The sequence below is a fragment of the Brachypodium distachyon genome, chromosome 5 (assembly GCF_000005505.3).
Source record: "Brachypodium distachyon strain Bd21 chromosome 5, Brachypodium_distachyon_v3.0, whole genome shotgun sequence".
In the NCBI taxonomy this organism is placed as follows: Eukaryota; Viridiplantae; Streptophyta; class Magnoliopsida; order Poales; family Poaceae; genus Brachypodium; species Brachypodium distachyon.
In genome coordinates, this window is record NC_016135.3 from 9,707,956 (window position 1) to 9,725,417 (window position 17,462).

General features: G+C 42.8%; 2 protein-coding genes and 1 long non-coding RNA gene across 3 annotated transcripts; all 3 read right to left on the reverse strand.

The window, feature by feature from the left end:
• Positions 1 to 883: 883 nt before the first annotated feature.
• Positions 884 to 2,613, reverse strand: LOC100824864 (60S ribosomal protein L35-4). The gene is made up of 4 exons (XM_003579531.4): positions 2,518 to 2,613; positions 2,290 to 2,425; positions 2,046 to 2,202; positions 884 to 1,181 (listed from the first exon to the last, which is right to left on the reverse strand). Exons 1-4 carry the CDS (start codon positions 2,519 to 2,521, stop codon positions 1,107 to 1,109), a joined length of 372 nt encoding a protein of 123 aa, XP_003579579.1. The 5' UTR covers positions 2,522 to 2,613; the 3' UTR covers positions 884 to 1,106.
• Positions 2,614 to 5,147: 2,534 nt separating this feature from the next.
• LOC104585305 lies at positions 5,148 to 8,834 on the reverse strand. Its single transcript, XR_732955.3, has 2 exons — positions 8,319 to 8,834; positions 5,148 to 5,513 (listed from the first exon to the last, which is right to left on the reverse strand). It is a non-coding gene; the product is annotated as an uncharacterized LOC104585305 (long non-coding RNA).
• Positions 8,835 to 11,092: 2,258 nt separating this feature from the next.
• Positions 11,093 to 14,833, reverse strand: LOC100825365. The gene is made up of 4 exons (XM_003579532.4): positions 14,646 to 14,833; positions 14,406 to 14,519; positions 13,221 to 13,325; positions 11,093 to 11,668 (listed from the first exon to the last, which is right to left on the reverse strand). Exons 1-4 carry the CDS (start codon positions 14,749 to 14,751, stop codon positions 11,409 to 11,411), a joined length of 585 nt encoding a protein of 194 aa, XP_003579580.1. The 5' UTR covers positions 14,752 to 14,833; the 3' UTR covers positions 11,093 to 11,408.
• Positions 14,834 to 17,462: the final 2,629 nt, after the last annotated feature.

The following is a 17,462-nucleotide window of genomic DNA, read 5'->3' on the forward strand; positions in this document are numbered from 1 at the left end:
TTATATGCAATAAAAACGGCTACCTGCATCGCTGCATAGGCAGGGCACTTTTTCGAAAAAACTAAGAGCTCCCCTTCAACTGATGGCTACATGATTCTGGATTCAATTTCGATGGAGTCGGTCGATGGAGGCGTCGGGAGGGATAGTGAACACAAGTTACAACTGTATGTCTGTATTGAAGGTGATGTGTTGGCAAGGTTGGGATCTGGCGAGGAGCGCCGGGCATACCTGGTGGAACACACGAATTTGTTTGCGAAGTCAATCCGAGGCCGGGTAGGAAAATGATCAACCAGAAGACCCTGAAATTTTCTGTTTTATTGTATTTATCAGTTTGTCCTCTGTTTGGCGGTAGCAACTGATTTTGAACCTGTTGGCTTCAAACTATCAGCCATATGCGCACCAACAGCAACACAAAATCAGTGCTTCTGCTCCCATTTCCTAATGCTTCCTACAATCAACCGTGGCATTTTTCACAAAAGAAAGCTCCACCAACACTGTATTTCTTCACTAGTTTCATCTGCTTCATACAATAAAAAAAAAGTCGAATTCCCCTTTCAATTCACAAAGCTTCCACTTCAATAATATTAACTTCCTTCTCCTGAAGGCTTTCGAAGACTATGCAACCTCTTACCGGACTAATCCTATAGAACATCACCGTGCCCTGCTCCGGATGCAGTTTATTACAATCCTGAACTAGCTTCGCCAACTATCAAGTATCAACCGCTGTATCGTCAGTCAATCCAATGGTTTACATCAAACCCATGGAAGGGTACAGGTACAATCGCCGCCTTGAAATTGGTGCTCGGTAGTACAAGCATCCAAACATGCAGCAGCAAGAACTGGGGAAGCTCATACTACCAGGAACGACTATTTAAAGGACAGATTGAGGAAAAACTTCCACAACCAGAAAAACTGGAATCTCATATGATAACCATCAGATTCCAACATCAACAAGCAGCTATAACCAGATCAGAAAGTTAAGAAACAAAAGTAGGACATTTTACGCAGTAGATCAAATTCATTGTACTTAGGTGACAGTCCGCATGGAACTTCAAATTCAGGTAACTTTTGGGCAAAACTTGACAGGTAAAACATTTGCTCCTAACCTAGGCCTTGATAGCATACTTCCTTGTGGGGAAGTACTTCTCGCGCTTCTTCTCCCTCTCAGTCTTCAAAGAGAGCTGCGCAATTATGAAGAAAACCAATCAATCAGTAATTAATTTGAATGTCATCATGCATAGTTCAATTAGCCTCATAGAATACTGCATTGATAGGTGAGAAACTTGAATTCCTCATAAATAAAACATAAACCTACGAGCAAACTAGTTTTTCAAGTAGAAGATTATACCCACATACATCAAAACAAGTAGGCATAGTCCAGGCATGCAATGTAACAGAAGAAATAAAAAAAACCTAAAAGCTATACAAAATGAAGTAATCATTTGTCCTGAACAAGTACATACAGCGAGTCACTTCTAAACAATCTTGTACAAAAGCACAAGTTGCTTATAGTTACTCCACAAAAACAGAAATAGCAATGCAACATGGGAGTTAAAAACTTGACATTGACCAAGCACAAACGGTAAAAACAACTCAAGGCTCAAGATTGCATTTGGTTAGGCACAGTATACTGACATCCCAGTTCTTGCAAAACATTAGACAAAAAAATATGTCGTATTTAGTCAAGCTAGGCAAGTTCTTTTGTCAGACATAACCTATTATGCTCGTAGTTTGACCATAGCAATTTACAACAAAAACAACAGCGTTCTCCAACCAATAGCTACAGCAACCAATAACATGCCAAACAGTAAATGCAAGAATACATAAACTCCATCACCATCCAACAACAATTGAACAGCGTGTCAATATAATTTGTTGCGCTAACTGATGCCATCTGCTCTACTACCGATGTACGGAGTAGTAAACATAAAAGAGGCATGATTTAGAACAGCAATTAGACTAATGTCAGCATCTCACCCTACACAATTGATAATTGGCGCAACAGACAAGCAAGAGTTCAATCATGGAACGGAGCATGGGTTTACCTGGTGCTTGGTAAGACGCCTGCGGATGGCACGGGTCTTCTTAGGGCGAAGGTCGAGCGGGAGCAGCTTCTTGTTCTTGTACGCCTCCCTCAGCGCCGCCTTCTGCTTCTGCGAGATCACCGTGAGGACCCGCGCGATCGAGGTACGAACCACCTTGCTGCAGGTACAACCCAAGAATTACCCGTGAGCATGAACGAACACCCACAAAAACTACGATACACACGGCAGGAAAGAAGGAACGTACATCTTGGAGAGCTTGTTGGGGGCACCGCCGGTGACCTTGGCGACACGGAGGAGGGAGAGCTCCGCCTTGAGGTCCTTGAGCTGGCCCTGCAGCTCCGTCTTGTTCTTCCCCCGCAGCTCGTGCACCTTGATCCGGGCTGCAACCGTTGGACAGGAAAATGTCATATCCGGGTGGTGCTCGGGAACAAAATCAATCAGAATTCATGGAGATGAAATTTTCTGGGCTTACCCATGGCTATCGGCGCACTGGGCAAACGGCGGCGGCGATACGAAAAATGAGGGGCTGAGCAGGGAGGGAGGCGGCTGCGTGCGGCTTATATATGTGCTGCACATATAAAACCCCGTGAGACGGAGGAAACCCTAGACCTTCCAATGGGCTTTCGGGCCAGTATGGGCCTAGTGGGTGATTAATTACGCTGGGCACTTCGAAGTTTTTTCCTACAGAAGAACCTGTTACGGAAAAGAAAACACCCTACAGAATAACTAGTTCATGCTCAAAAAAAGAAAAACAGAACAACCAGTTCAGTTCGGCGCTTATCGAAAAGAAGATGTCTCATCTCAAAAAAAGAAGATTTGTTGTTTTATTAATAAACTCCGGGTATACTTACAGAAAAACTACTCTCTCCTTCACAAATAAATGACGGGGATTTGTATAAGAATTTATACAATTACACGTCACTTATCATGGGACGGAGGGAATAGATAAATCTTTTACATGAAAATGCATTCGACATCGCGGAGTTAGAGTGCTGTCACCGCCATTCCTGAAGCCAGGTTCTAGTGGGCTCTCTCTTAGCTAATTCACGAGAACAATTCTCAAAGCAAACTTTCACAAGATCCTGACAGAGAAAGAAGCAGCCGTCGTATACCTCTGCCACTGTTACCGAAGGGCGTCTTCCATCATTACTAGGGTCGATAACTTCATCATTATATCAGATGAGACAACAAGTGAGTTGCATATGCCATTGTGATAGCTAGGGATGATCCATTACGTAAAGCCGGTGCCTCCGAGCCCCGCGACGAACAAAAGTGCAAACTTACTTGCTACGGCAATCACACTTTGGTATTGCACCAACCGCATCTGATAGATTATCGATGCCGAAAACCTGCATCAACATTGAGAACTTCTTTAAATTGCATGAATTAAAGAATGTAGGAATAGAAAAAAAGCATAATTTAAATGCCTTGTACGGTGAACTTCTACAATATTTTAAATAGGAATTTTTATAGTGATGTGTTTGGATGGTGCATGGGAAATGACATAGGAGTCTTGCAGGAATTAGAAGAGAAAGTAGAGGCCAAAAAATGAGCATTGGAGTTCTCCAAGGAAAAAAATGAGTTTTGAGCTCATGCTGTGCATGGGAAATGACATAGGAGTCTTGCAGGAATTAGAAGAGAAAGTAGAGGCCAAAAATTGAGCATTGGAGTTCTCCAAGGAAAAAAATGAGCTTTGAGCTCATGCTAAAATTCTTATGGGATTGAGGCCAAAGAAATACATTTCATGGGATTTTACCATACCCATTCTTGCAAGCTCTCCTAAGAGAAAATATCAAGGATTGGAATCCGATAAATTTCCTTTGAAAACTCTACAATCCAAGTAAACACTAAGCTTATACATGCCCTGTTGTGGTTTGGACCATCAACGCCGTTCATGCAACTTGGCTTTGAGTTAGCTTGTTAGAAATGTGTGCGGTGTGCAAAATCGAACCAAATCTAGTTTTTTGTTATGGTTTTGATTAGCAAAACAACTTATTATATGCATTTCGGTTATTTTAGTTAAAAACTTAAAACAAATCGGTTAAACCAAAAAACCAGAATCCTACTTGGGCCAACCTCCATTCGTTGATTCCTAGGCCAGCTCATGCTGTCATGGTCAAAAAAGAAGTCGAAGCTCATATTCCACGGTTCCACCCAATGCGCCTCAACTTGGTGCTGAGGACTTGTTGATTTGAATTAAAGGTTGTAATATTATTGCATTTTTAGCCTTTTGTATTTACCATAGTTGGAACGTTTCATTGTTTTTAACTCTTCGTGTCTTGCAAATTGCATTGTTTGTTTTTAGTTGCTCGTATCTTGCAAATTGCATTTTTGTTTTGTTTCTTGTGTCTTGCAAGTTGCAACATATTTTATTATCCCACGCTAGTTTAGTGAGACGGAACAAAAAGTTGTAATATATGACCAAAAAACTTATGTATTGCTTGGAAATTCGCATCAATTTTGATTAATTGGTGGTTACATAAACCGAATCAAAATTGAATCGCTACAACCAAAACCATACCTATTTTTATATGGACGGTGCTATGGGGTGCCCGTGCACTTTTAGATATGCAAGGGTGCACACCCAAAAAAAAAGAAAGTTTTTGCCCCCTTTCCTAACATGGAAAAAGATCCCCACAAGCTATCTGTCCCCGCACATGATTCCAGGGGCTATTCGGGACGAACCCGTTTTCTTGATGGCCTTTATGCTGTTGCCAGGTTGTCCCAAAATTGCTCCCCGCCCCCGACGCAAGTAAAGCAAAAGGCAAAAAAAAAAAAAGACGCTGGCTGAAAAGTTGCCCACCAGGCTGCAAAAAGGTCTTCCTTCCCAAAATTCCCCTAAAACACCCTTGTGCAATTCCCAAAAATCTTCAAACGTTGCTTGCTACCTACAGAATTCACACACACACGCCATGTTGCATGCATCCATGATCCCTGCACCCAGAATTGCAAAAATCTGGTTCATGAGTAAAAACTGGGCATGTGAGGAGAAACCAGTTCAATTCCAAACAAAGTCACACCCCACAAAAAGCAAATCTGACCCCCCCCCCCCCCCCCATACAGGTGAAAAACTGAACATTGTCAGGGGCTATACAGCTGATGTAAAACAAATCTAGGGCCTATCATCATTCAGAACAAATCACAGATGGTAGTTCCAAAAGCAAAAACCACTGGTAGTCCAGATGGCAGTATTATATAGGACTAGGTAGTACATATATGCATACAAGCAGTAGTTCCAACTTCCAAGAGCACTCAATCTATATCCCCACAAAAAATGCCCCAGCATCTGATTCACACAAGTAGAAGATTTCCATATGTTAGGCCCAACATATGTTCACCCAGCATTAATTAGTCTTGTCTTAGGTTCAAAATCACAAAGCTAGCTGTACAAAATGTGCATGGTATGCCTCCATTAGGTTTCTTGTCTCTTATGTACAATACAAATCCATTCTTCAGAAATCAGCAACCCTGTGGAAAAAAAGAGAAAACACATTTGTTGACAAATTGTCATATAGTTGCAGGCACATAAAGAAAAACAATGGAGTGGTAGAAAAATAAACACAACAAACAAAGGCAAAAAAGAGAACAGGATGTCCCCTCTCCCTGATTCTCAGGCGTGCATTACCCCCGCCGCCTCCTCCAGTTTATCAACTCCCGTGGGCAACAAGCTGTAGGTGGCAAGCTATTACCTCCCAGGCAAAAGGCAAAGCAAAAGAGCATCTTGGCCATGCTCTTCTCTTAACTCATAGGCAAGCAAAAGGCAAAGCAAAAAAAAACTTCTCCTTTTCTCTTAGCTCAGACAATGTAACCAAGTGTTACATATTGACATGTGCATTTAGGCGTTCTAAGCGTGGGTAAAAACAAAATCGGTATTCTCTGGTGATCGTGCACAGACCAATGTGAACCAAAACCAAATTTAAAAATGATTAGTGGGTACTTAAGAATTTTTTTGGAGGGTCTATCGTGAACTCCTATGCAAGTTGCTTAGGCCGATGTGCATTATGCGGCCACGGTGCTTGATCCGCCCGTCGAGCTCGATGCGGCAGCCAAACGCTTCTGAAAACACCATCCAAAAAATAGTTCAGTCCATCAAAAGACAACTCCTAATCGCTAATTTGCCTAATTGGTCATGCTGCATACCTATCAAAAAAATAGTCCAGTTCATCGAAAGGCAACTTATAATCTAGAAATTAAAAAAAATAGTGAAACAACTCCTAGTCGATATTTGCCTAATTAGTCATACATTAAAAAAGATCGGTTATCGAAGGCAAATTATAGTCCAGAAAAATGAACAGTGAAGCAACTCCTAATCAACACACATGAGCTAAGGCAATTTATAATCAACACACATGAGTATTGAAGCAACTACTAAATGGTTTGCCTAATCAGTGATACAACTCCTATTTAAAAAGAGTTTGATAAGCTAAAGCAACTTGTAATAAACACTCATGAAGCAACTCCTATTACTCCCTCCAATCCATAAAAAGTGTCTTTTTATGGATCGGAGGGAGTAAAAATTAAGGCAAATGAATGCTTAATTGCTTCAAAATTTGACTCTCAAATGCAATTTCTAGTCGATAGTTGGCAGATCGGAAATCTACTTACATTAAAAAAAGGGTAACTAGTCTAGAAAATTCTACTTCAAAATTTGGCTGTAATGCAACTTTTACTCAAAAGCTTGATTGGTCGAAAAGCAACTTATTGTCGCAAAAAATTTACTTAGTCTAGCAACTTCAGCTTCAACAAGTTTAATTAGTCCAACAACTTATAATTCAGCACGGTTGATTAGTCTGGCAACTTGTAAAAGCATCATCTTGAACATGGGCAGCGATGCAAGTCAAAAGTCAAATCGAAACAAGAAACAAAAACGGTTCCTGAAAATGACATTGATAATGAGAAATTCCCAGAGGATGAGGGTTTGTCGCAGCCGCAGGAACCACATGTGGGAATGAGGTTTGATACGCTGTTATGTACGTGCTAGAGACCACTACAATGCTTAATCAAAATTAACCTTCTGTAGAAATGCATTACAGGAAAAAAACGGACAGAACAAAAGAAGTACCCCCTATGTGCTCCAGGAAGCAAGAATTTTAGTAGTGTGGCAACTTTTAACTGAAAAATTGGCTAGGTGGAAGCAACTTTTGCTCAAAAAAAGTGGGTCTCTGATAAGAAGCAACTACTTGGGCAACAAATATTCAGGCTAGTGGTTTAGGAAGCAAAATTTTGGCAAAATTAACCTTCTGTAAAAATGCATTACAGGCAAAAAGGGACAGAACAAGAGAAGTACGCACTATATGCTCCAGGAAGCAAGAATTTTAATAGTGCGGCAACTTTTAACTAAAAAATTGTCTAGGTGGAAGCAACTTTTGCTTAAAAAAAAGATGGGTCTCTGATAAGAAGCAACTACTTGGGTAAAAAATTCGGGCTAGTGGTATAGGAAGCAAAACATTGACAAAATTAACCTTCTGTAGGCAAAAAAGGGACAGAACAAGAGAAGTACTCCCCTATTTGCTCCAGGAAGCAAAAAAACAACGAAATAGCGAAATAGAGCGGCAACTTATAACTGAAAAAATGGCTAGGTGGAGAAATTGACACTCTAATACAACTGCCGGTCAATTTGACATCACCTAAATGGGAAAAGTGGGAAAAGCAAAAAAGGGTGACATGCGTAGCAACATCTAATTTCAAAAATCTACAAAAAAACTGCTTCTCTGACCTGCTTGTTTTCAGTTAGCATGAAGGTAATGCAGCTATTATTCAGAATGTTGACTAACAATTCTCATATTCTGAACCCATGGAGGATCCCTAGCATTAGCCTTAATAGCTGCTAATTCTGGCTGTAAGTTAGGATTAGGTTTACAGATTTGCATTCAAAACAACAACAAAAATGCCTAAAATGCTTGCATGTAACACAAGCTGCTGTAAACCATACCTTGCATGTAACAACAACTACACAACCCACAACCCCCTACTGGTTTGAATGTACATCTCCACCAAATGAACTCTAATTTTGGGACAATTTCCCAGGATTCGTATGTAGAATTTAGGGGAACTTTTGATTCCAAAGTACTAACCCTAGTTTTGCTCTAATTTTATGCACAAATAGAGGCAGCATAGCCGCCTCACAACTCCCAGAGCTCATCGGGGCCGCAAAAGCAACAACAAAATCAAATCATCCCCTTGCGAAGCCGCAAATGCGGGCCAGCCAAACGCGAGCAGCAGCAAGACGAAACCCTTGCGGGTATATACTTGCTTGGGGGGAGGGGTACTAACCGTGGAATCGGGAGGAATCGCTATGCTCGTTAAGCCCGCGGAGCTAGATGCGCCCCGGCCTTCCACGATACGCCTGCTGTGCACGAATCAATACCCGGAATAGATCCACGCAGCCCCCACCATCGCGCCTTGTGACATGCAGACGACCGGCCCCAGCCTACCGCCGGCGACACCCTATGAAGCTCGTGGGTGGATGCGCGAGGCCGCGGCGAGGAATCAACGGTGAGCTCGTCAATCTCCCGCCTCCTTTGACCACGCTCCACCTACCCCGCGCCGCGCCTCTCTTCTCCGTCGACCAGCACCGCCGAGCCCCCCACCAGGCCGCCGAAGCAAAATCGCCGAGAGAGAGAGGGAGACAGAGCGGTGAAGAGAGCGGGGGAAAATGGGGAGGGGGAAGATGTCAGGATAGGGAGCAGCGGGTTCTAATTGGGGGCGGCGTGGGAACATACAGCTTCTTGTCCTAAACAGATAGGACGGACGCGCGTGGGAGAGGCAAACGGACGGAGACGAAGCCTGTGCACCCGTTGGATAATTGCATAAGCACTTTCAAGCACTTACGTTTTTATACGAGGCGTCGTATCAGGTGAATCCACCTGAGTTGGTGTATCTCTACATCCGTCACATCTCAGTCGGAGAATTCACATCAAACGCAAGTACTCCTGATCATGGTAAATTTGCATTAAAACGCCCGCAGCCCCTCTAAACTAGTCGTGTTGATTTGCCAAACACCCCTCAGCCAGGCTTACGTCTCCCAATTTCAATCTGTGCGCTAGTCTTTCTCCAATCTCCATCCCTCTAAGACTCCGACGATCGATCTCCGACGCTTATTCTGGGCGAATTAAGTGGACCACCGATGAAAGCATTCCAATGAAACCGTGCTAGCATCATATTCGCATGGGAAGAACCGTGCTGTCAATTTTTCTTGATGGCGTCCACGAACCTGCGAGCCATAGAGATTTCGGCAATACGGACGGGTCTTCCAGATTCTACAGGCAATCGATCAAGAGGACACATGCATCCTTCTTCATCTGAATTGATTGTTTGCTAAATTTGATGGCATAAAGATCAGTACAGTATGAACTATGGCGACCGACCGATCCGCGACTGAACTGATTTCTGTTACCCCATTTATTCAGTTTGGAGAGCGAGAGAGTCAACAGCTAGCAAAATTCAGAATGTGTGATTGCACAAGCGTTGGGATATGCCTGCAAACTCATGCTCGTTCGGTGCCAGTACCGTTAGTTTTGGAAGCCTGCAGTCGCAACATGTCCTTGACTCTTTGTTTATCAACGAACAGAAGAAATTCTGAAACAGGAGCACGAATGCACCATATATCACACTACAACTTCTTCTTCTTTCAATGAACTTCAATGTAACGTGATACTATAGCCTGATCAATCACGGTTTGTTTTATTGGCTGAATTTTTTTGCATTACATTGCAAGTAGTGGTAGCAGCTTGCACCTGAGAGAAAATTTTTATACCATTCAGAAATCTCTAAGGAGCAACAACTTGCAACTGAAGAAGTGTATGTGTTAGCAACTTTGTCAACAGCGAGCTCATTGATTCATCAGTTTGGGTTGGCAGGTGTTAATACTTAATAGCACCTGTAGTTTATCAGGTGCAGAAAGTTGTAAAATAAATAAATTACAGGAACGCCTCAAATTAGAGAAGCACATCAAACTGCATTCAGTAACAAGAACAAGGCAAAAACATAACCAATTCTTTCTGAAATTTTCGGTCACCAACAGCTTGAAATTCTAGTTCACCACTTACATAACATTCACATTGCAAAGCTATCCATGGGCACACAAACACAAGAAGAAGAACTTCAGTACACGGTGGGACATACGCAGAGGCACAACCAAGACTCGCACGTTGTAGAAAGTCAGGATGTTGCAGAGGTCGCCGGGATGGTAGGTTGCTTCTAGACCCCCCCAGGGATCTGCAGGTTGGCATCTCTGCTGGTCTGCTTGGTGCTGGGATCGTCGGAGCCTCGCAGGTCACCAACGTGGTTTCCTTGTCGCCAGGATCGCGTTACAGGAAACCTAACGCGGGTCTCCACCGCAACCATCGTTGGAGATGTGGTCGCCTGCCATGCAGGCTCACTGCTCGTTGCTGTTGTTGGCCACCGTGTCGGCGATCGATCGTCGGAGGCTCGGAGCCCTAGAAGGATGGAGATTGGAGGGAGACTAGTGCACAGGTTGGAATTGGGAGACGTGCGCGACTGAGGGGTGTTTGGCAAATTAACGTGACAAGCTTAGAGGGGCTGCGGGCGTTTTAATGCAAATTTACCACGATCGGGAGTACTTACGTTGGATGTGGATTCACCGGCTGAGATGTCACGAATGCAGGGATGCACCAACTCAGGTGGATTCACCTGATACGACGCCTTTATATAAACCCAACCAAAGTATAAAAACCGGACCGACTCCAATCAAACGCACAGCTGAGTTACATAGCTGACTGGTCTGACAATTGGATGAGCTCTCCATCCATGTGCTATCGTCGCTCCCCACCAAATGTAGCACGACGCTACTGCCACGAGCTCGTTCATCGGAACTTGCCCAAGCACCGGAGGCTGCTGTGGGTTGTGGGTGCGAGCAGATGAGATGTTCCAGCACAGTACTCCTTGGCCAGACCGATCAACCAGACACGCATCTGAAATAGTTTGACTGAACCCTAGCGCCTGCCAAACAGATTTTCTTCCTCTAGACTGAATCCTCCAAAATTCCTTTTTCTAAATCCAAAGGGGCTCAAGAAGAGACATTGGCATTGCTGCAATGTGCAGGCATAAGTGGAAAAGTAATAATGATACAAACTTCAAAAGGAACATACAGACATGGACTAGTAAAACATATACTAGTTTAATTTGAGATCCGACCATTTTATCCCATAAAGAAGGTGCAAGCAGCACTACAACTCTACTACATGGTTTTCACATTTCATGAATATTTCACAAAGCTCAGTGAGTGGGCAAAAGAGCGGAACAGATTCACAATGTTTCCAAACACTATGGTTTAGAAGATATATATCGCCTTGACAAAATCATTGAGCCTATATCAGTATGCAGTCCTTGGAAGTACCGCAGCTAGGATTCATCCTTGTTAAGTTTACCGAGGGCTCGTTGCGCAAACAGAATCTCCTCGCGCTCTCGTTTCTTCGCTAAGGCCTCCTCATCCAGTACTTGGATAGGTGACCATTCGGGTAGAGTAAGCCAGTCTTTTGTATCTATAGAGAGATGCTCTTTCCAACCATGCCATTGGGGGCTCAGCTTCAGTGCGGAGTAATCCAATGCAGTACCCACAACTGCTAATGTGACTGCATATTTCACTGCCCCAAAGTGGCCACCTGCAGTTAGAATCAGTTAATGTGAACTTTAAATGATGAGGCATGGATGTTGTGGTTTAAGGCATATGTATACAGGATAATGGAACTTTCCGTCAGTTATTTCAACACTATACTGAGAAACTTCACAACTTTCTTTGTCTGAATATTTGAGAATCTTAAGTCTCACAACATGCGCGTGCCACTAAAAAGAAATCATCACATGTATCTGCACAGCTGGCATAATTTAAATGTAAATACATTCCAACAGGTTTGGAGTTAAAACCCCAAAAGGGTATTCCTGATTGGTTATCTCAGTTACATTGTAGTATCTAGGGAAATCTAAAGGTAGACAAAAGCAATATATGGGCAACTTTAACTGACAGAAGTATGCACTTTTAATTACAGTTCCATATCTGAAACCTACCTCACTGCAAAAACAAAAATATCCTACATTCTTGAAGTTGAATTTGTTTCACCAATCCAAACTTTCTGGACAAGTTTAGGGCAATAATGGCAAGTTGGTAACGCCCAACTAATATAATGAGACTAGTTTTAACTGTAGAAATGCTGACAAATACGTCTAATCATAAATTGTTTGAAATTTTCTTCAATCTCAGTTGCATTTCTTATCCTTTGTGTTTGGATCAATATACAACCGTTTCTCATTCATAAATTGCTTTAAATTTTCTTCAACCTCAGTTGCATTTCTGATGCCTTTGGAAGCAATATCCAACCATTCCTCATTTTATCCCACTAATGTAAAATGAACCTATGCCTGAGATAATTTGAGGAATTGATTAAGCCTGACAGAACTGAAGAGACAAAAAGAATCTAAGATAGAAATAATTATTGAACTTGTGAAATGGCTTGTTTAGTTTATAACTTCCTTTGAATCCAGATCAGAAGATCCATGGAGGTCCATATGTGGATATACAAAGTGCTATAAGCAATCCAGAATCTCACTAAACATGGATAGACAGACAATTTTGGTAACAGTGGCCTTGTTACAGCCCACATGGTCACACACCCTGTGATGATAGTGAATTTGTGAATCAAGAGAACCAGACAATCCTAAGGTGTCATTTAAATAATTAAATTCACCCTAGGATGTTCATACATGGATCCATCCTATCTTGTGCACAGGCTGGAAAAAAACCGTGTCTGAAATAAAAGAACCTTCATTACACCAGAAGGTAGCGTGTTAATTTTGTTTTGACCATGTCTGAAGTTGGCATAGCACCTAGCTGTTAACTACTTCCATAAGCTCCACCTAAATACAAACCACTGATCACAATTGTACCTTTGCATGAACTCTTGTCCGTAATTTTATGTATCTTGCATCTGCTAGCATGCGTGCTATAATTAACATCATGCTTTCAGACATGTAAAGTTTGCTGGTGCACTGTGGTAACAGAACTCAGAAGAAAAACAAGGAATTGAGCACTACAGTCAAATTCGAGAATACTGAGATGCTAGTTTTACTGGGTGATAAAAATACAGTAATGAGAAGTCTCGACGTTAAGTATGAGAAGAAACAGAAGTCCACATATGTTTGTGGAAAACAATGACCAACCTTGTATTCTACCAAGAACAGCTCCACTTGCTAGCCCACCAACAACAGAATTCATCAGGTCGTCAGGTGTTGTAGCACGAGCATCTCTTGCAAGTTCACGTGCCCCTGAATATAAAGTAAGTATGCGCTTTACAAGTTTACTCGGAATGTTGTTTGTTACCCCGATTCATTCACATGAGCAAAAAGACACTTCAAAACGTTGATAAGAAGTCACTAAACTGTGCAAGCGTGTGATATCTATTGCAAAATCTGGCCATGAGTGTGGGGTCACTGTTTGATGTTTAAATTAACCTTTAGCCATATAGTTACCGAATTTTCCTTCCTTGCAAATCCATTACAAAGCCATAAGATGAAACTTGTATACCCAACCAATGATCAAGGCCTTAAAAGCAAGCTTGTTCATCCATGCCAAACAATGGAAGTTAAGACTGTAAGAAGTAAACTATTCCAGAAAGGCATACACACATGACAACAGAACCATCCTAGTTCAGCATCTGAGTATCTAACTTTAAATTCCACACTTCCCAGCGGTATTAAGCAGTACATCATTGTGCACATTTTTCACTAATCAAGTGCTCGTGGCAATAAATATGTCCTGTTATGCACAACATCTTGCAAGGTTATACTAACTGCTAGCCTGCCACGCCTTCTCTGTGATGACTGGCGAGAAAAGACCTTAATCTTTTTGAACATAATTACTTTACGAGCAATTTACCCAATGATAATTAAGCAAGCAGCAGGCTAAGGTAAATCATATTCAAATTTGCATCAACTTTACATATGCACACAGTACAAAGTTCTTGTGCAGTATCATGCAGAATATATCATCCTATCATAGAAGCTCCTCGTATATGAAGGCAGTGGCTGAAGCTCCCAATATATGGTTAGAACACATCATTTCCTCACAGTTCATGGCACATGCAGGCACCACTTTTAGTTTCCAACCATAAATGACAATGCAAATTTCATCCAGAACCAAAATCCCCTTAACTTAATAGCAAGAGGATGTACACATCCAGTATCTCAAATGATTCACTAGAAACAGGAAAGGCTTTCCACTGCCACATCATGACACCACAGTAAAATATTCCACGCACCAATGAGGCATCAGATCAAGTTAGTTCAGTTCATATCGCAGTTCCAGACTAGGCAACAAATCTGATGCCTCTGTGCTAGAGAACTCACCTCCGTAGCATCCGGCCACGATGAAGAGGTTGGCCGCGTAGGTAGCGGCGGCGCGGAGAGCGCCGAGGCGCGCCCGGTGCCTCGAGAGAAGCCCGAATCCAGCTCCGAACACTCCTAAAACGCAAACAATTCAACGAACACAACGGATCAGAGGTGTCTTGGAAGTTATTGAAAGCCAGGACAAGTTCCTGACTCCAACAGGAGGCGGTGGTGGAAAAGGGGTCAGTTGAGGCGGCTCACCGGCGGCCGCGGCGGGGACCATGATCCGCTCCTTCCAGTCAGCAGAGAATGGAGCCGCCGCTTCCGGCGTCACTGCGCCGGCGGCCTCGCCGGCCAGAGAAACCATCCTCGTGGTGGCGTCGTAGGGTCGGGCCTCGCGTCGCGCGCGGTGACTGAGATGGCTTGGGCTGAGGAGCAGAGCGGCCACATTAGCTTATCGCGGAGAGGCCCTTTCGGTTGCTGCCTTGCTGGGCTCTTGGGCTTCGCAGCTATCGGCGTGATCAAGTATTTTGGGTCTTGGTCTTATATCGACCCATAATCTAGACGAAATGATATATGACGGCCTGTCAAAAATTCAGTACTTTGGTTGCCTGATAGTGTATTTTAGAGGGCTAACTTCAGCTAAACTCAATTCCATCTTTAATTTCTACTCAACTTCAATTTTCTTTCACCTACTAAATGTGTTTGGCACACAAATTACCTGAAGTTAGCATATGTACAACAATTGAAAAGGAAAATCTAGCTAACTGCATCTATCCAGGCTTCAAAACCAGCGTAGATCTTTCTTTTGGCGTGATGATCGAAAGACCAACCTCATTGAATCTCTTTCTACATCTCTACAGAGTGGGCTGTAGATTACTTTCTCCGTCCAACAAAAGGTATCTCAACTTTGATTAAATTTGAATGCATCTATACATTAAGTCACATTTAGAAATATACAAATTTTGACAAACTTGAGACATCTTTTATTGGACTGAGTGAGTATTAAAAATGCAGACGTGCATCTTCCATGTGCTTATACAGGTAACCAGTGTAAAGATCTCCATATGAAATGGCATCCGAAGTTGTTGCTTGATGAGCCTACAATTATCATGAACATTCTGATGTTCAGTAAAATCTGGGCAAATATAACCTCGAGCAAGCCATAGCAAATAGCACGCAAAGGTCTCTAGTCTCCACATGAATGCAATTATAAAGTCCACAAGTATATGATTGGATCTGAAAGTTTTTCTTCTGGAGCATGGGTCTAGTATTCAGTCTATGAATGAGCAGGACTTAGGATCCGTTTTTTTTTCCTGAGTTAAGAACCTCTAGAAATTAGAGAATGCTTGGTTCATGCATGCAAAATATTGGTGCTCGAATGTAGCTTGGAACATTAATATGTTTTGCCTAATCAGATTAGTTGGAGAATAATAGAGTGTTTGGTGAGAACCAAGCATAACTTGGATGGTCAGCGAGCGAGGTATGCTGCCAGCTCACCGGAGGTCGCATTTTGGTGTCTCACTTTGTAAAATTATATATCTATATACTGTTGGACTGTAATCGCGCAGCTCTTACAGTTTAACTTTAAAAAAAATGTTTGGTCGATAAATTAAGCTTGGGAAAGCATTAAACCAACACGTGGGCCATTGGGGTGTAAGCTCGTCTATCTTTTTAACAAAAAAACTGTAGGGAAAGTCCCTACCGTGTCATTTTTCATTTATAAATGGTAATTTACACCGGTCTTGACAGCTCACAGTGCAGTGCGTGAATTACTTGAGAGCTCTATCGTACTCCCTCCGTTCCAGCCCAGACCATAGACAGCATCCACCAAAATAATCCACGGCCACCATGGCAACAACAAATGACCCCTCTAATAAAGCTGGAGATATCACCTAGAATCGAAAGATCGAGAGAAGGGGGGGAGGGGGGGGGGGGGGAAGCAAAATCAAATTAGGGAAGAAGAGTGTGGAAGGAAAGAAGCATGTCGAAAGCTCCGAGACGAGGCCTCAGCCAAACGTTAATAGCCGTTGACAACGGGTCTCCCACCCCAAACCGCCATACAATCCACTGATCTTCACCTTCTGGGTATGCTTACCGCCATCCATCTCAACCTATCTCATATAAGCTGCTTTAAAGAAGCTTTGATTCTTGGATGCTGGAGTTTATGTAATCACAGAAACAACATTATCTTTGAGCATAATCTTAGACAGCTGGATGATGCTTTTCAAATGTTCGAAAGTTATTTTCATTTGGTCAGACAGAGCTAAGCCTAGTTGAAAGAGGGCATGCTTGGACTTTCATAACATGATCACCATCATGACCATTGCATATACCATCTTGTAAATATTCTCTGTAATATAAAATGACACAGTAGAGACGTTTCCTATTTTTTTATCAAAAATGAAAATCCTTGCACACACTGACAATGGAAGAAAGAAAAGAGATACCCAAGCAAAGAACACGGAAATCCTTTAGGGTTGAAAGTAGGAGTGAACGTACATGCGTGTTTGTGAGCGTCTGTTTTATAGTTTATACCTAAAAAAAATGTTATATAAAAATCCTCCGTCATAGTATATGTGACTTATTGAGATCAGCTAAATTTTTTTTAACAAAAAAGGCATAGTGGCGACTGCCGAGAGCAAACAGCGACACCATGGGCTTTGAGTGGGTTCTCTCCGGGGTCTGCACTTCACTTCGATACCCCGCATGAGCCTTTGAAGAGGACGAGATGACAAGCAGCCGCCCCCACTTGCCGCCGGCATGGCGGAGAGGAGATACTCCTACGTCTTCCCCCGCAGCCATCCTCCCTCCCCCGTGCCTCCCTCGTCTCCAAGCACTGGCTCCGCCTTGTCTCCGACCCCGGCTTCTTCCGCCGCTTCCGCCTCCACCACCGCCGCAACCCTCCCCTCCTCGGTTTCTTCAAACTTGATCACGGCCTCACCTTCACACCCACTTTGGAGCCCCCCAATCGTGTCCCTCCGGGGCGCTTCTCTTAGGACGGCAATGCTAATGTTGCTCCTGGCCAGACACTCTCTAGCTTAAAAGAAACACATTACATCTTCTGATTCAAAAATG